Here is a 20,186-nt window from a genome sequence, read left to right on the forward strand (position 1 = left end):
CTAATCCATCCTAAGTGTATGATACATCATGTTTGTGTGTCAAAATAGTCTTCCAGTACTAAATAGCTTCATGTTGAAATCTGTGGCCTCTGAACATGGACCTCTGTTAACCAGGTCTGTGATCCTGTAAGAAAAAGTATATTTCAGTGTGACACCTTCCATTATCTCTTACTGACTAGAGTTAAACATACCTCTAGGCCTGTAAATCTTCTTTGAAAGAGCTCAGATGAAACTATTACATATACATACACAAATAACCAGAAAAATAGAGATTTTGATTGTAGTGTTTGGAAGATGGGTAAATTAGGCCAGTTTTAAACAGTAAAACAAATCTGCACTACATTAGTATTCATTAACAGCACACGTTGCTAATGGCTAGTTCTTTGTAATTGTTAGTTATTAGCAGTGCAAATTTAAAGTACATATTCTTTAAAACTTGGGTTGTAAATTAGCTGTGAGCATGCAGTACCATCAAGCTGAAGCCACATAGCTGGTACTGGTGGCTGAGGTTCTTGATAGTCTTAGTTACCTACATGGAGGTAATCAAGATTACCTGAGAGCTCTTTGACAAGGGAAGCTGGACCTGATGCAGGCCTCTTCTTTCACCCCTACCATTGCCCTCAAATGTGAGATCTCCTTTCATATGATTTTTTAGCACTTTACCTCAGTTCCTGATCTACAGGCTGGGTGACACTTAGGTGGGGTTATTTTTCAGGCTGTATCAGGTACCTTTATTGTGTCACTTAGAATCTTTTCTTTGCTGCGTAATTGCATTGCCTCTTGTCTAAGAGCACAAGTAGCCTTGCCAGTTCTTAATTGTGCCCTTTCTAAATGGCCATTACATGACCATCAGGTTGTTGTTCATAGTTCTGAGGCCTCTCTTTTCAAACTATGCTCATACTTTCAAGAAGTTTCTTTGATTTTCTAAAGTCTTTATGCTATAAGAAGATAATGAAATTAATCTTTTGAATAGATCCTTTAGAATCGGATGGCTTCTGATATTTTATAGGGTTTTTTTGTGGGGGGACACTTTCTTGAGTGTTTCAGAAAATTTAAATAATAATATTCTTTATCAGAATTAGTTTTCATAGTCTGTTCAACCAGTAATTGCTTTAAGCTTTGAAAAAGCCTAGGGATCTTTAATATTTCACAGACATTGCATACAGTTCTACATTCTCATTCTAGATTGATAGCTCAATGAAGGCATCGTCTTTGTTTGCAGAATTTATAAAGACCTGGAAATTGGAATGAAGAAGATTGTTGAATTGCTGCTTAAGTTAACAATCATAAATTATTTTATTTATGCATGAATGGGCAGAGAATATGAAACTAAAACTGTTTCCCAGATATGAAGAAGTAAAATTAAAAAAAGCATTCCTGAAGTCTGTAAAAAAAAAAAATGATTCCAGAGGCAGAAAGACACTCAGAAGTTTGTTAATATGTAGACAAAGATTAAGTATGTTTTAAACATTTTTATTTCCGTGTTGAGTATGTTAGTCAAGGATTAATTAAAAAAGGATTATCTTATAAATACCTTGAAAATAGTTGTTGTATATCTATGTACTGATAATGCCAAAATTCACCAAAATTTACCACTTGACATAGGTATGTCGTGTAGAATTTACGCCTCTATGATTGATCACAATCTCTTAGTGTGGCTGTATTTTTGTCTCTGCACTCTTAATGAAACTCCCAAGCCAACTAAGTCTGATCCACACAGAAGCACCAGGAGGAAGTGGTGAGGAAAAATAATGAGCAATTCCCTGCAGGTGGGAGAAGGATGCACCCATTTTCTGACCTCATCTGTTGTTTGGGGAGTTTTGCTGCCTTGCAGGGGTTCAGCTGTGGGACGTTGTGGAAAGACTGCCGAGGCTTGTCTGGCCCTCAGACTATGACTCCTTGGAGCTTTTCTACGTAGACTCCAGTCAACTGCCAGGTGTAGTGTGGAGCATATGAAGCTCCAAGGGATCTTGGCTGGAGACTGGATGCAGTCTCCAGGTCTGGGCAACCTGCTGTAGCTTTGAGCACCTGAAAATTTCCAGAGGTTCCTTCCAACCTCAGCTGTTTTGTGGTTATGTGAATAGGAGTAATTTTTGTTCAGTTTTCAGAGCTTATCACATTCTCTGTGGCCAAACAGCAAAAATGGCAGATATACTTTGGAAAGTTTAGCTTTTTTCATTTTAGACATTTTGAAATGGGAAATAATTCTTATACATTAATATGGTAGTGAGGACTTACTTGTTGTTACTTTTACAGAAATGTTTCTGAAAATTTTTCAGAAAAAGAAAAAAATTTTCTCTCAGACCACACATGTTGCAAAACCCTGTTAAATGTTACTACAAGATATCCTGAAATTGTTGAGCTGGGAAGTTTATTATTCTTTATCTGTAACAATAGAATCATGGCAGCTGCCTCTCCTTCATCCACTATTTATTAGTCCAGCCAGAATTCAGACTGAAATTTTAAGTTGAATTTTACTCTAAATGAAATAGATACTCAAAACGTGCTTCATATCAATGTGCACCTGTTTCGAAACTACACAAGCAAACTTCTCCTTTTATTGAGCTGTTCTGAACTAATACAGAATGTCTTGACATTTTCGGCTACATTAGCCTCATTTGAAAACATACATTTTAATTCTTGCCATTTAAAAACACCCTTGTAATGAATACTGTCCTAAAACTGCTTTTACAGTGTTTTGTGGCATGATTTGATAACAGCTTAACACTCATCAAATTAATTAAACTCTCATGAACCTGCCATTTAGTTAGAAAAAATCACATACTCATACGCTCAGTATTAGTTTGCATGAAAGACTTGTTGCGCTATAAAATAAAGTCTTCACTGAATAAGCTGTCAAATGTCACCCAAATTTAAAAAACCCTTCCTTAATGTGGAAGGGTGTTTGCAAAGGCTGGGCCCTTGAGTTAATCAGAGTTAATTCAACCAGTCTCTGTCCTGGTGTCCATTCTCTTCCCACACAGCCTTCTGCCCTGACAGAGCGTGGCTGAGCACCTGTGTAAGCATTCATTGTCACATAACTGGATCAGCTGGAAGTCACTGTCCTGTGGAACTCAAGCATCACCCCTCATGCAATAGTTGTCAGAGAAGCACAAAAGTATAAGGACGCAGTGAGAGTGCATAAGTGTTTCATCATGTCCAAATGGCGCTCTCTCATGAGGGGGGAGAGAGAGAGAGAGGGATCGGTGCTATATTTTCATTGTAAGGTGGTTGCATTTTCTGCCTTGTTTCAGAAAATCCCCTTACCAGCTCCATGAAAGTTAGAAGGCCCACCCATAATTTCAGCAGCAACTCCTTCAAAATTGTTAGCTGAATGTATGATCATGAATTATTGTGTGTTCTGTGTCTTATGTTTGTAAATTGTAACTCATTGTTTTCATAAAGTTGCATAATGATGCAAGAAAATTGTCATTGTAGAATCATAGAATCAGAGAATATTCTGAATTTGTATGGAACCACAAGGATCTTTGAAGTCCTACTCTTGGCACTGTACAGAACAGCCCCAAGAATCACACCACGTGCCTGGTACCTCATTGTCTACCTCAGCTTTAAAAAAACCCCAGGGTTTTTTCCATGAAGGAAAATCAGTGAAACAGAAATATAGGGTCATTTTTCATTGTATTTTCAACAATGAAAAGCCTGTAAAACACAGTGAGAGGCTAATATCTGAAAGAATAGGCAGAGAGACTCAAAGGAGGAGGCAAAATAGGTACATCAGAAGGGCAGTAGAGATTTCTAAAACCCATCACCACAACCAAAATAGAGTTTTAAATAAAATGAAGAACTAATAGAGGTATATGAGTTTATTTTCATTTGTTACATTTCTGAGGAGGCAGTTTTCAAAACACACTGGAGTTTGCAGAAGCTTGAGTTTAAGAAGGTAACAAAGTCAAGCTCTGGGGCAGTTTAGGTAAGACTGTATGAGGTGTTATATTGTACTAAGATAGCAACACATACAGAAATGAAAGAGGGAAAGTCATCAAAGTCTCAAAATACACCTGATTAATATTGGTAGCATAATACAGTATTGAATATTAAAGATTAGAATCTATCTTCAGTTTCTTATGATTAGGAAAAGCACTCAGTACTTTAGCAGTTCTTCATCTTAATTCCCAAGCAGGTCATGAGCATACACATATTTTAAAAGCTGATGTGAGTTATATACATAATGGATTTTAAGGGAATGTAATAGGACATTAAATGTATAAGCTGATATTGGTATTCATGTTTAATTTTCCTATGGAAATGACAGATGGGTTGTTTCAACAAATTCTCTGGGGAAAGCATTAGAAAGAGTGATGAAATGAATATGCAATTCACAGGAGACTGTTATGTAAAGAACAATATTGAGGAACTTAGATGACTTCTCTTTCAATAAGCTTTTGTGAATTTGAAAGTGTCAAAGATTGAGCAAAGCCTCCAAAGTGCAGTGTCTTGGGTTTTTCTTTATTTTGTGCAATTAAATACCTCAATAAGAAATTATCAACTAGTTTATGGTAGTTTTATATTACAGTTTACATATACTCAGCAGATTATGGTCTCAGAAAAACTGATGTGGAACTAGTACTGTGATTTTTGAAAGCATGCAAACAAAAAATACAAAGCATAACAATTGTAAATACTATATGCTTCTTACACTTTGATCAGTAACTTTGTTGTATACCTTTTTAACAATGTTTGAAGACTTTATTCTTCATTTTTCTGTTGGTCAGTCATAAGCCAAAGTATTGCTCATTCATTTAGATTCTCTCATATTTTAGCTTTGTAGCTGAGTGCAGTATGAGCCTGAAATTAAAAATGTAAAAGTTCTGACAAACATGTAGTGCCTGGGAAAGATTATAGAGGTAAATATCCTCTGTGTTCTGGAAAGCGAGATGCCATGTGACAATTCAGAAATGCATTTAACCTGAAAAACAATCAAAACTACTTGTTATTTTAAGACTACATACTTCAGAGAAAGTAAAATCTGATTTTATCTTTACTAAATTACTAGAAATTGAAATAGCAAAACATTTTTCCCTATAGGCTAGGATTTACTTTTTATATTTATGCCTTATAGAATTTTCCAATAAAGTTTTTAATTCTGTAACTGGAATTCATTGCAGCATCTTGTCACATGTCAGGTTGACAGTTTCCAAACACATGCTAAACTGTATTTATGTAATAAGCTGCATATGAATTAAGATTTGCAAAATTACACCATCTCTTGAAATTATTGAATAAATTTGAATTTTCAGTGGCTTTAATGGAAGGGAAGTAAGTATTAAAAATGGCAATGTGAGAGCAGCAGTATCTCTCAGAGCCTGAGTTACTCAAGATTTATGCATAAAATTATATATATTTTGTATTTATTCTGTTTAATTTAATTCCATGTTGAAGCAGTCTCACAAAGCAAGTACTGGCAGCATAGTTTACAGTACCCAGAAAATCTTGTGCTGAGTACACCACTGCTTTTTACATTGGCACATTGACACAAATACTAAAAGCAGTGATTCAGCTAAGTGAAGATTTTTCAGCAATTCAAGTACTTTTGAAGTAACTGGGCAGACAGGCTTGTCTCAGAAGAGTGGTGCTTTTATTGAAGATGTCACAGACAGTACTGAAAGTATCACTATACTTCTAATCCATGTCAGAAAAGGGATGATACCGCCACTACTTCAAAGCTAACGAGGTCATATGAGGTATTATGAATTAAACCAACAATATGTTGTACAACATCAGAGTTTCCCTGAGTTTATTAACTGAGTATCACATGTTCTTTCTTAGAATTCTAACCTGATCCATCAGAAGGTGTCTCCTCCTGCAGAACAGCAAGGATCTCCAGTCTTATCATTCATTACTCTGGAGCAATTCAATGCCATTCGCCTTGTGCAGAGTGTCCATCAGTCACTTGCTTCTTTAAGTAAGGTCATCAGAGGTACCTCACTACTGAGCTCTGAAGTACAAAGACTAGCAAGTGCTCTGTTAAACCAGAAGGTAAGTCATTTTGTAATAAATATACATTGTAATAAGCATTGAAAAACCCAAGGAAACTAAACTAATTCTGACAAATATTTTCATGTTACTATTTGTTCTAAGTTTTTTTATTGATAAAGACTCTAAAATGGAGTTCTTTAAAGATAGAAACCTAAAGCAAAATCTTTTTTTTTCCAGAATTTTTTTCAGAATTTTTTTTTTGTTTGCAGAAGCTTCTGAATGTATTACTCTCTTACCAAGTTTTCTCTTACAGACAAATACAGTAAGGTTAGAAGCTGTGGAATACTATTTGAATTTTAAATAGCAAGTCATGCTAGATAAGTCAAATATATTAGCCAGTAGAACATGTAAATCTGTCCCTTTACTTAGTTTTTACATTTTCTTAAAATTTAAGTTGTAATAACAATTCTCTTTGCATTTATTCAGTATGGAGTATTGCCATACCACACCAGGCAAGCTCTGCCTATCATGCCAGCCTATCATCTCACCGTGTATTCTTGATGTAGAAGAAAAGCAGTCAGAATTTGTACATGTACTTTCTCCATGTTTTTTGGCATTAAACTGGACACGTTTATAATCTGGTATAATTAGTGACAGCAAGTTTACATGCTCTGTCATTAATAGCTAGATAATTGGATTACAAAGATAGTCAAGCATTGATGTGACATGAAACTCTGGTTTTGTTTCACCTCCAGCAACTCATAAATTCTGTCGATGCTAATGCATAGATATTGAGATTGCTTCTTCAATGAATGATAATTCCTGTTAGCATCCTGTTTATGTTCATGTGAAGAACAAGTACTGTTAAAAAGATTGTGATGCATTTATTGATATATCAAATTCTAATCAAAATAATAAATAAATTTGTTGTCTTTTTAGATTCACAAGACAGCATTTGTTAGCAAAATTGCTGTACAATTAGAATAAATCCATGTTTTCATGTTAGCAAACTCATTGCCTTTTAAAGCGTTTTGACTGTGTGGTAGAAACTGGTACTAAGTCCAAGTCATAGTGAATGGAAGTGATACATGTAATGGCCATTCTTTAGTTCTTACAGTTATATTTCTTGTTACTGAGCAAGAGAGCATGGCTCGCTTGTGTGCTTAAGCTGCACGCTTCAATTGGAACCGGCAGCAGTGGTGAAGCTGATGGCTACCACAGAAAGTTTCTTAAAAATTCTATGCATTTTAACCTCTCGCAAGTATCAGTTCAGTGCTTCCTGATGTATTGACCAGTGCTTCTGTCATTTCATCTGCTTACTTACCCACTTTACTTGACACGGACCACTGCACTGGATTGTGACCATATAGCATTTTTTTCAGCAGCCTTCCAGAGAGCCTAGTGCCACATTCGTGGCATGGCAGCTAAGCCTCACTATATTTATCATCAAAAAAGTGATTTGCTTCATGTATTTTCTATACACTCTTCTTAAGTGTTTTCATGTGTTATGTAGCAAAGGACTATTTTTCAAAACCTGTATTTTAAACCCACTAAGATTGTAGTTCTTTTAAGATTATAGCACCTGAAGAAACTGCTGGATTACTAACAGAAATGTGAAATTCAATAAATGTATGACTTACAAAGGTTTCAGCAATGTGCTGTTATTTGTGTAAAATTGGTATGTTAGCCCCATACTAGCCACTGTGAAGAAAATTAACTCCATCCCAGCCAAAATGAGCATAAGTACATCTGAGATACACTAACATAATAACAATTAGCTAAGCTATTTCTTTAAAGTAATTTAGAGTGATATATTAGCAACATTAGGCAAATGCCTTTTAAGTGATATATTGATGAATTGATGAGCTGTCTTTAAATGCATATCAAGTAGAAGAGGCTGCAAAAATGCCAGGTTTCAAATAAAAAATAAGTTTCAGAAAATCCTAATTAGGACTACTCCCCCCAGTGCAGTTAACTATGCTTTGTTAATTGTCTCATTTGTGCTCTAGTTTATTCAATCCATTTGTAGTTACTATCCTCAAATCTAGTTATGTTCTGGTTTTTATCTATAAAGGTAAACATAGAGTATTTACTTTGAAAGATACCTTTTTTTACAAACTTCTATGATCAGATTTTGAATACGTGTTTAATACATATGCTATTAGAATGGAAACTTCCTGGAAAATGCAGCTGTAAATATTAAACAGTATAAACTGTTTTTTCTGCTCAGCATCTTCAGTAGTGTGCAATATTCCACAGGTACTGTTTCACATCAATTCTCTTTCTCATAAGTAGGAGAATCTTGCAGTCACTTTCACTGTGGTTTAGATTCCTGTGGACTAGGTAAAGTTAATGTTCCTATCCTTATTTTTAAGGAGGAAATTTAACAGATGCTCTTTTAAGCCTTTCTTTTTTAAGTCAGTGAAAAAACTTGTACAGGGAAGTCTTGCAGGATGTTTTTTCTCGGGTGTTGCTCTGCAAAAACTGTAAGGTGATGAGAAAATAATCATTCAGAGGAATTGTATCAGATTGTCTTCACCACACAGCCACACAACTGCGTGTTCCAAGTCTGAGGAGGCTGCAGCAAAGGAGTGGGAAATTGTGGTTGCAGTTGAAAGGTGGCATTGTGATTTTCCAATAAATAGTTCTCTTAGGCCTTTTGGAAGTCTTTGTGGAACCAACTTATGTTTCCTCATTGAGTAGCAGAGGTTCTTGCAAGTTCTCCATCAGCACTGTGTCTGGGCCATACGAAGAATTAGCGGGAATATGACCTTTCTGTTTCTGGTTGTATGTTCTTGATCATTATGTTACTAGTATTGCCCTTTTTCTTTATAGATGTATTTGATCTCCAGATTATTAATTTCATTCAAGTTTCTGGCTTAAAATGTAATGATGATGGATTTGACATGTATACTTCCAGTAAATGCAGATTTTATTTCAGTGTCCTGTCACATGGCAAAACAAGTGGGAAGGTCCAGAAGATCCTTTGCAATATCTCAGAAGTCTTGTAGCTCGAGCACTTGCCATACAGGTAATTTCAGAGTCATTTACCTCAGCATGCTGGTGTTCAGTGACACAGTATATTATGTAAATTCCACTGCAGTAGACCTCTACAAACACAGGTCCCAAAGAGTTTTAGATATGTGAAAATGCATGTAAAAATATGAAGATCAAGGAGTAACGTGATATATTGTTAGTTACTTCACAATTGGTTTATATCTTAGGTTTTAGTCATTAATCTTTATTGTGAACTGTGGGGAAAAAAGACTTTTTTTACCCAGATGAAATTTTGCATCTAAGTCAAGACATACCTTTAATCTGGTAGAGAGATGCCTATCAAGATGTAAGTGAAGCATTTCTAATAAAGGTAATGTAGAAATTCATAGATGACTAGTCTTTGAAGAAAAAAATGAAAACATCTGCATTCTCCAGGTTTAGAAGGGGCTATAAGAGAGTGTGCAGAGTCTGACAATAGCCCTGTCTGTCCATAGTCTGACAGTGAAGAGGGTAAATTTTAGTTTAGGTAAATCTATTTATATTTTGATTGTCAGAAGTGTTGTATGTAAGATAATACGCAGAAAAAATAAAAGTAATTTATCTAAATTAATTAATATTTAAGGAAACAGATTCCTTATCTATGTTGGATACATAGAGAGAAAACTGTGAGAACCTTCAAGAAAGGAAGACTACTTTAGGAAGGACAGATCTTTGTTATGTCCCGGCAATGAATAGAAAGCTGTTGGTTTTGATCTTGATTAACACATCTTGTCAAATGGGGTAGCAAGATTCCCGTCATTATTAGTGTTGACTGTCAGATTCAGAAGAAACATCTGAAGGGCATGTGACTTCTAAGCATTACTTTTCTAAAGAAACTGTCAAACAGATGTTTCCAAAGTATTGATAAGATTCTTGTTAGGCAAACAATTTCTTTTGGCTAATGCTTATTTTTTCTTTATCCTTTTCTTCAAAAAAGGCGTAAAGTATAAACAAGAAAAAAATATAAATATGTATAGCAACAAGTGATAATGCGTGTTCAAATGTTATTTCATCATACAGCTGGAGTTGAACTTAGTCTCATCTGTCTTTTTGCTGACTACTAAAGCCTTTAGTGTTAAAAAAGCATCATTTGTGGTGAGTCAGCATGTTCGTAAGCTTCAAGAGTACTTTACTGTTTACAACTTCTCCTTTCATTTGGTTGTGACCAAACTGCATGGAATTTTCCTTACTTACATGATTTATTTTTAATGGAAGTCTGAGATTAGAGTTCAAGCTTCTGTGTGTAGTGCACCTCCCATACAAAGTGATAATGCAGAGGTAACAGGATGAAATTAGTGTTAATAGTATTAGATGATTTTCAACCACACATATGCCAAAAGTTTTTATTTCCATATATTACTCCACTCAGCTATTGACAAATGTGCTGCATTATATTTGCTGCATTACCATGATAGTAATCTTCCTTTCTCATTGCTCAAACTGCTGACAAAATGGTACATTTGGATTAGTCATTTTTATGAAAGTTATTATGAAGGAATCAGTTATTTATTGTAAGAGAGAGAAAGATTATTAAGGTATAGCTTTACTGTAGATACTTAACTGTGTCCTTAAGCAGTAAATTATGTTAAATTTTTTATTAGTGATAACAGTCACTGGTTGTCTCATTTTATTTCTTTAATGGCAAATATGTAATATAGTGGTGTTTGGAGCAATTCTTAATAATACAGTATCAGTCTGCTTTGCCTCTCAAGCTTCTAGTCAAATCACATCTGAAATACAATTTCTATATTTTTTGGTGTATATTATTAGAAAAATGTTGATTATTTCTAGTTATGCATTTCAGTTGAATCATCTTTGTCCATAAATGTGATTCCAAATCATGATTGTGCCCATTACACCTTTCTGATTAGTCTTGATCATTTTTAATTAACTTTTCTTTTTTGTGACTTTTCATTATTGATTTTATAAATGTAATTAATCATTAGTTAATTCTAGGTTTAGTGTTCAAAAATTCAATAAAGGCTTCAATAAAGATATTTCATAACTCTGAAAATTATCTTCAGATTTATTTTTCAATAAATGCCATATTTTGGATTAGTTTAGTTTTATATGACCAACTTTATAAGCTTTTTTTTTATAGTTACTCTTATCTCCCTCTGTTTCATTGACTATAAGATGTTGACTTACTGTTTGAGACAGGTTTGATTTAGGCATTTTTTAAGAGGAAATAGGAGATATTGAAAGATCAAAGTTGTATTGAAGGATTACATTTCCTAAGGATGCAGTAAGTCTCTACCTAGGTTATTAGTTAAAGGCTGCCTTGTCAAGAGGTTTGCTGCCAGTGCAGAAAACAGTAAAAGTAACTGCAACAAGCATTTAATGGGGATGGGGAGGAACACAAAATACAGGCCAGATGGTAAAATATTTATAGCAGAATTTCTAGAAGTGTAAAGATGTTCTGAGAGCATTATACAACAACAGGCAGAAAAACAACAGGTGTTGCATTTTTCAGGTCTGAATTGACTCAGTAAAAAGGAAAATAAAAAAAAAACCAAACCTGCCTATTGAAAGTGTGAAGAAATTTGTATTTGTATATGCAAAATGCAGTGGAGGCATGCATTGCTGTGTACTATTAGTTATGGCGATAGACCTGATGTAAATAGGTGACTTCTTCCCATGTGGAAGTTCTGATATTTGGATGGTAGCTTTTGCTTTAAATTGAAACAAAAGATATGTATTGAACATTCTTCTAAGATGGAGTTCTGAATACTTTCAGTAAGCAGTGCTGACATTGAACTTTGTAATTTTGTGTTTCAGCTTGTCTGTCTACAGTGACGTATTTGCTACTGACATTAAGATATGAAATGTATGAATTATCATGGATCATTGTATAAGTTTTAATGCTTGGTCCTTACACTGTCAGTTTCCTCATGATGGCACCCTAAATGTTTTCTGTGGTTTCCTTCTCTCATGGGTCACGATCATAGCTCAGCAATAATGCACATCAGTATAAGGGTATTAAGTGCATCCCAGTCTCTAGATAAGTGTCTTCTCGTGGCTGTGGATACCAGCAGGAGAGAAGGAGAAAGAGGAGACTCACAACTGCAGCTGTTAAGAGGTGAAACAGCAGCCCAGGCAAATGTCAGCTGAACAGCAACCTTGAAAAAATATTTCAGGTCAACAGATTGGAAATTAATTTCTGTTTCCACAAGAACTAAATAAAGAGCTTAATTTCACCTCTTCAAAAAAGAACCCCAAACCCTTCTTATTCCAAAAAGATCTTTTATTTCATTCTTTTGGACTCTGCTGGTTTTATGTCATTTACAAAACCAGTTCTTCCTTAGGATGATTGTTTGGTCAGAGAGCTGCTAAAAGTCTTGCAGCATACATTCTGTCCTCAGAATCATAAGCACCAATTTCAGAGTTCTAATCAAGGAAATGTTATAAACACTGAAAGTCTTTAGTTGCATAATTTATGAAAGGTTTTGTTGAAAATGTGCATTTATCTATAAAGTACTCCTAGTATATAAAGAAGTTAAATTTCATATTTTTTCAAGAGACTTATATTTATTTTCTGAGATGCTGGTCTCTTGTCCCTTTCCATCCTGAGTAAAATCTAAGGTAGTAATAGTTAACTTCAATACCAATTTGAGCACCTAGTATAAGATTTTTGCTGTTCTAATGGTCTTTTAGTATTTGAGAAAGAATGACTTTGTTCCTGTTTTGGAACCCTAGTCCTCTATTTCAACAGTTAGGCCCCCAGAAAGGTGGATTGGACACCCAAGTTATATGAGGTTTGAACTCTTGGAAATTGCCTGCTGAATATACTGGAAAACCTTCTGGGAATAGGAAACACAGGATTTCTCCGTCATATCCTAGGCATCTAGGCAGAGATAGTAAATTTTCATTCACTGGTAACAGGCAGAAAGTCTGCTCTTAGAAAACCAAGGGAATTGAGTCCTCTCAATTTTCACCAGGCTAAAGAACTCATACAATTCTTGTAAAAATCCAGAATTGTCATGCTCAGTCCCCCTATTCATCCACTGGGGTACTCCATAATAAGGCCTATCCCAATTCAAGTAATCACACTTAGTTTCCAGAGTGTTGTCTAATACATTGCCTTAGCAGAGTCTGCAGCAGGGACAATAGCTTAATGGTTTGTCTTTTACAGTTTTAGGAGAGGCTGATTCAGATGGATTAGTTTTGCTTGTTCCCCGCTGTAGTGGTTTGGCCCAAAATACTCATTACTGTTTATCTGCTGTGAGATAAGAATTAGGAGAAATGCAAAGCAGGCACCAAACTTGAAAGAATATAAAGAAGTTTATTAACAGACCTAAAAGAAGGGAAAAAAAATTATACCACCTTCAGAACTCTCCTCCTCCCCCCACCTTCCTCCCTTCTCCCACTGACAATGTAAAAAGACAGCCCTTGAGATGTTCAGTCTGTTACCACTTCCATAATAACCTTGTTCAGTCCATGTAGAAAGAGAAGTCTCTTCTTGCTCATGCTATGAAAACATTATCACAACGAGACAGCCGCCCACTTCCAAATATTGTTCAGTCCATTTAGGAAGAGGAGTCTCTCTGCCTGCGTGTGAGTCCCTTCCCCCGACTTGCAGCTTTTCCCGCAACTGCTTTCGAGGGTCCACTCTTGAAGGTTTTTGGGGTACAATTTTAAGGTTGAGCCGTTCAGAAACAAAAACAGAGGCCCTTCTCCTTCCCTGGGAGCAAAGGTTCTTCATCATCGTTAGGACTATCTCTGGGAGCATCTCTAGGAACTGAGGTTTCTCCTTTCCTGTTTGGAGCAAAAGTCCTCATCTGGTCCATCTCTCCCTGTCCAAACTTCTCATGAAATTACAGCTGCATCAGAATCTGCCTATCTCAGTGCAGGTGCTTTTGCTCACGAGTTGAACACTCCACCCCCCATATCTTCATGGAATTACAACGGGATACTCTGATATATCATAGCTTCCCAACAGAATTTCAGCTTTAAGCATCTCCTCTCTCTCTTCCCTCGGGTTTTCAGCTCTTCACAGCAGTAAAAGGGTTAATCTCACCTCGGCCTTGCAGCCTTGCAGCTGGAATGTTGAATTTTTCTTATTGCAGTGGAGAGGGGGGAGAGCCGAGCCGCTCCGGCTGCCCACGGCAAGGCAGTGGGGGGGGTTCCACGGCTGGAACAGGTCCATGGCTCCAGGATGGCCGTGGCCCGGCCCGGCCTGGCCCAAGCAGGGCCTGGCTGTGCCCGCTGGCCCCCACACGGGGCCCGCAGCCACCTGTGCCAGCGCCGGAAACGAGAGAGAGCTTGGAGGGGAGTTTGCCTATTCTTAAATGTGGATCACAGAGGTGTTCACAACTTTAAGTGGCTTAGAGAATTGTCCATATTCACACTGGCCAGCTGATAGGTTCTATCAGGTCCCAGAGGAAGCTGTAAGCACCCCTTAGCAAGGACGTCCCTTCCGGGACTATGCTTGCTAACCTATGACACCCACCTTGTCATTGTTCCTCTCATGGCTCTCTATTGGAACAGCTGTTACCTAGGTATCTGTACAGTGCAGAATGCTCCAGATTTAGTATTCTAATATTAAAGCACAAAAATTCATAAAAGTAATGTGGTTTAAATCCACCCATTCCATTATCTTAGTTCAAATTTCCACTGTATTCTGAAGAATTAGCATTTTTCTGCTGCTTTTCTTGGCTTCTTCTCTTTAGCTGTCATGAATATCAAAACAAAAATACAACTAAAGCCTAACATTATCTGCTAAGGAACTGATCCTTAATTGTCTCCCTCAGTTCTCATCATGTTGCAGCATGATTTCATTTCGTTCAGAGTTTATCAGCCAGGATATGTCTTTCAAGACCTTATATCTAAGTGATAACTGCTTGGTAAAATTTGGAAATTTGCAGGTACTACTAAAAAAAAATGTTTTGTTTGTCTCTAGTATGCAAATTTGAAGCTCTTAGCAGCTGTTTTATCATGTCACTCTTAATCACTGTCTCAGTGAGATTGCACTGATGAAGTCATGGCTGATACGGAGTGGTAGTGCTTTGTAAAGATGCACCATCTGAACAAGGGACCGCACAGAATGTGAGATCTAAGTTTTGGACATGGATGGGTAATAGGAGTTGTCCACTGAAATAAGATCTCATTTCTAAGGAAGTTAAAGCAGAAGCTGAAGCAATTTTTGTGCTTAAAGAGATTGTGTACTCTTGTCACTTACAGAAAGCTGTGTTCATGCATTGGTACAGTTTCCCCTCCAGGCTCTTCACCATCTTCTCAGCCCTCCTTGGGACACTCTAATAACTTAATATCTGTCGTAAATTGTGATGCCCAAAACTGAACATCACTTTTTTATCATAGTGAAATGTTTATTTTCCTCCAAAATACAGTGGGTTTTAACACTAAATCTGCAAACTATGCTATTTCAAATGTAAATAATTTTGGTTGCCAATGAGCAAGACTTACGTCAAGTTTTGGAAAAACGTTGTGCCTTTTGCACAAAAAACCTGGAAAAATTGTTTTTAAAAAGCAGCATTGGAAAATGGAAAATATTGCTACCTGCATTTCTTTTGGTTTTCATTGTGAGCTTTTGAAGCTTATTCCCAGTGAGGTTTAGGTGCTCTGTTAAACTGAGGCATCTGCAAATTATGGGCTTTTCAATAAATATCAGGCTTAACTGTTGTGAAATGTAATCTGTTTCAACAGAATTCAGCTGCTGTTCATTAAACTCTTGAAATTTTAAGCATGTTTTGTGAGAATGACTGTTCTGTTCAAATTGTAAAATACTACCTTGTAAGCAGAAGTTTGAGCAGCACCCCTTATCACACCACTAATCAGGTGTTTAGCTCTTTGATTATAAAATATTTATTGCAGGAGGTAATTACTCATAAAAAGATTTTTGTAAATGTTGAATAAAAGAAGAAGAACCCAGGTCATTGTCTCTACAGACATTGTGTCTGAGAAATTACCATATTTTAAAGAAAATGATCTTCTTTCCTAACCTAGGTTTAAATTTAAAAAAATTAGATTTAGTATTTTGTATTTTTTCTATGGATGAAAGATAGTATTTATATACTTAGTAAATTACAAAAAGCTGTACTATATATTTTATAAGATTTAAAACTGTAGTTGATATACTTTATTTAAACGAATAAAATAATCATAATTCATTGATTTTTCTCTTTAAGCTATGAAATACATTTTCACAATACAGAAGGAAATCTGAAAAGATGCAATGATAAAATAGTAATAAATTTTATGCATTCAATCTGTCAAAATTAAAAGTGTAGATTGCTCTGTTTCTAATAGCTTGTTTTTCACTGTAGCTCTATCATGGACAGAGCTGTCTGCAAAAGAGAAAGCAGAGTAAAATGGATAGTCTTGTCTGACAAAAGCTCAAGCAGAAAAGGTTAATTTTAGTATAAGGGGTAGAAAATGATGTTATTATCATTCACATGTGAACATGAGTCCTTATGTTACTCTGTCAAAGACTGGTAATTTTAAATTCCATCTATTAATGAATGAGAAGGCTGCAGCACATGCTAATGCACCAATTTTTAGGTTCATCCCGTCAATCTGCTTTGCTTTTTGTAGACAACTTAGAATCAGAGAGAGGTTTGGGTTAGAAGGGACCTTAAAGACCATCTTGTTCCAACCCCCTGGCATAGGCAGGGATGCCTTCCACTAGATCAGGTTGCTCAGAACCCCATCCAACCTGGCCTTGAACACTTCCAGGTATGGGGCATCCACAACTTCTGTGAGCAACCTGTTCCAATACCTTATCCACCCTCACAGGAAAGAATTTATTCCCTAATATCTAATATAAATGTACCCTCTTTCAGTCTGAAGCCATTCGCCCTGATCCTGTCACTACATGCCCTTGTAAATAGTCTCTTTCCATCTTTCTTGTAGGGCTCCCATGAGGTGCTAGAAGGTTGCAGTTAGGTCATCCTGAAGCCTTCTCTTTTCCAGGCTGAAAAATCCCAACTCTTGCAGCCTTTCCTCATAGGAGAGATACTCCAGCCCTCTGATCATCCTGGTGTCCCTCCTCTGGACTCTCTTCAACAGGCCTGTGTCCTTCCTCTGCAGGGGACCGCAGAGCTGGACTCATGTCTTGGTTTGAGACAAATTGGAGGAGTTCATCCGAAATGAACGTTCTCTGATCGAGGGCAGATTTCAGCAGCCCCTACCCCTCCAGGTTCGGGAAAGAAATTCTTCGGAGGAAAGTAAAAAATAAACCTATTTATTAACAAGAAAAGTGCACACAGGCATGGAAAAAGAATAATGTTAGATAATAAAACCTCTCACTGTGGAGAAAACCAGGTAAATGCAGAGTCCTTTGTAGGTGTGGCTCTGCCCTCTCCAGAGCTGGGGTTCGGCATGGGCCCCATGGTGTAGGGCCTCCTGGGAATGATGTTCCAGACTGGAGCAGAACAGTCCCAAGAAAAATTCTTGCCGAAGGAGGCAAGAAGCTCAGCTAGCAGGCTAGCTAAAAAGCAAAGTTTTAACTCTCGGTCTCTCTCCTGAGAAGAGGAGCTGAGAGCTGGCTAAAAGCAGGAAGGTGCTTCCTCCGCTCTGCCGCAGGAACGCAGGGGAGTGTGTGCGTCCTTGAGCACAAACCTGCTCTGAAAAATTCGCCTGGCTTCTCTCCTCCCTCTCCTGAGAAACAGCTTAAAGACACAGGAAGGCACAGGATTCATGTCTGGCATAGGGCAGATGATAGGGAATACAGTAGCATGCAGTCACCCCAGGACATTGCAGCACTGCAGGTGGGGTCTCACCAGAGCAGAGCAGAGGGGCAGAATCCCCTCCCTGGCCCTGCTGCCCACGCTGCTTTGGATGCAGCCCAGGACACCTCTGGCTCTCTGGGCTGTCAGTGCACAATGACAGCTCATGTCCAGCCTCTCATCTACCAGCACCCCCAAGTCCTTTTCAGCAGGGCTGCTTTCCATCTGCTCATCCTCAGCCTGTCTTGATACTGGGGGATGCCCCACACAGGTGCAGCAGCTTGTAGTTGGCTATGTTAAACCTCAAGAGATTCCAATGTCCCCAGTTCTCAAGCCCAGGTTCCTCTGGATGGCATCCCATCCCTCAGGTGTGTCAACAGCACCACTCAGCTTGGTGTCATCAGCAAATTCGTTGAGGGTGCACTTGATCCCTTCATCTGTGTCATTAACGAAGATACTAATTAACACTGGTCCCAGTACGGACCCCTGGGGGACACTACTTGTCAGTGACGTCCATTGGGACTCTGAGTCATTGATCACCACCCTCTGGATGTGACCATCCAACCAATTTTTTATCCATCTCACAATCTACCCATCAAATCCATCTCTCTCCAGTTTAGAGAGAAGTATGTTGTGAGGGACCATGTCAAAGGCTTTACAGAAATCCAGATAGATGGCCCATACATCCAGATCTGTAGGTCTTCCCTTGTCCACTGCTGTAGTCACGCCATCATAAAAGGCCACTAGATTGGTCAGGCAGATTGCCCTTGTTTAGAGTAACTTGCTCTTCTGATCACTACTATATTGACAGAAATATTCTGTCTACTAATAATAAACAATCTATTCAAAATCTTTTATTGTTTTATTTATAAATCTGATGTCATAGTTAGCAGTGCATACATAGAAATAAATTACTTAGAGTAATAAGACAGCTTTGTAACTAAAACGTAGGTGTGATTGTGGCTCTTTTTTAACTTCTAGATGGTTTGCTGGGAGCTGGGTTGGTGTAACAGTTTGCAAAATGTTTCATCTCCTGTTTTGAGATTTTAACTGGTCAAAATCAATTGTAAGATGCTGTAACTATTTCTCAAATATCATTAGCAGATATGTATTTTAAAAAAAAAGCCCATTTTTAAATAGAAACACTTTTCCATTCCACAAGCAAGCACCATCCCTAATTAGCAATCTTTTTGGCCTTTCTTTGGGGGAAGGCAGAAATGTAGCTGCATATTGACCTATCTTTCTCTGAAGGAGATGCCATATTACCGAATTGGAAATTGTAGCATAGTTTCATATTGTATTCCTTTGCAAATATATTAAAAAATATTTAAAATTTCAGAGTCTTTTAAGTTCGAAGGCTGACATCTCAAATTTAGTTTGTGAAGGAAAAGAGTCATACAAATAATTCTTGACTAAACCATTCTTTATCTATTGTGTGTGTAGTTGTTCTACTCTTGAGATTTTACAGTCAAATAAAGCAATCAGTTCAGGATGCAAGTGCACTCAACAGTTCTGTAAACAGACATAACTGCGTTTTAAAACTGAAGTCAACAGAAAGGCATTCAGATTTGGGGTTTTGTTTGTTTTGTTGTTTGATTTTTTCCTTAGTAGAGTTATTTTTGGTGTGGTCTTTATCTCTAAATGTTCAGCAAGGTACATAATTGAAGAAAAAAGAAACCAAACCATGAGTCAAAATAGAAGAGTTGTTAAGAGTGATGGGAAGCTTAGATCCTTATTTAAGGTGTGTAAGTGATGCTTAAAGACGGTAAGGATAAATACCCTCCTGCTCTATAATGTTTCCCAGTGTGTTCAACTGAGTGCTATAAATAGCAACTAAATTAAAATGTGTGCTCCTACGTGGAGGAGAATATGCAAAAGCATATTGATGTATTTGTATTGGTAATTCCACACAGTCACTCTGAACTAAGAGAGTTATGATCCAATGAGAAATCTGTTCTCTACATCTGAACTTGAGTTTCAAAATTCATGTCATGTTTGTACTGTTGCACAGTGTTGTATGTGCTTTTCCTTATACATACAGTGTGTCTTCCTATAGGATTTCTATCACTAACATTTTCACTATTATTTCTAACATTTCATTATCCCATGCAATAAATTAAGCAAGTGAAAATACCTATACATCAGTCAAAATGCAGTAAATAATTTAGGACTAAACCAAATACTGTTCATTCTTCAGATACGTAGGTTACGAAGCTATGAAAAGGATTTATTCTGTCATGTGTATTCGTGTAATACATTATCACACTGAGAAAGTACAAAGTAATGATTTGAATATATCAACAGAAGAATCTATCAAATAAAAAACCAGTAAGATATTACTAGAATAATAAAAGTGAAACCAATATGTATATCCAAACATACCATGGAAATGCAGAATTCCTAATGACCTTACTAAAGGTCAAAGAGAGTTGTTATTTCTTCTACACTTTTGAGGCCACATCTGAAACCCTTGTCCAGTTTTTGGCTGTGAATTTAAAAAACATTACCCAGATGGTCCAGAGAGGTTTG

At 36.9% G+C, this 20,186-nt stretch overlaps 1 protein-coding gene across 1 annotated transcript in view; it reads left to right on the forward strand.

Moving 5' to 3' along the window:
* DYNC2H1 (dynein cytoplasmic 2 heavy chain 1) overlaps positions 1-20,186 on the forward strand; it is a gene marked incomplete at both ends in the record, with an annotated part of 155,079 nt that overhangs the window by 118,095 nt on the left and 16,798 nt on the right. Inside the window, 2 exons of the mRNA XM_082277385.1 lie at positions 5,788-5,997; positions 8,879-8,968. Of these exons, the coding sequence (XP_082133511.1) occupies positions 5,788-5,997; positions 8,879-8,968 (300 nt within the window). The remainder of the gene's footprint in view (positions 1-5,787; positions 5,998-8,878; positions 8,969-20,186) is intronic.

The sequence above is a fragment of the Coloeus monedula genome, assembly GCF_965178545.1.
Source record: "Coloeus monedula genome assembly, chromosome: 3".
Taxonomy (NCBI): Eukaryota; Metazoa; Chordata; class Aves; order Passeriformes; family Corvidae; genus Coloeus; species Coloeus monedula.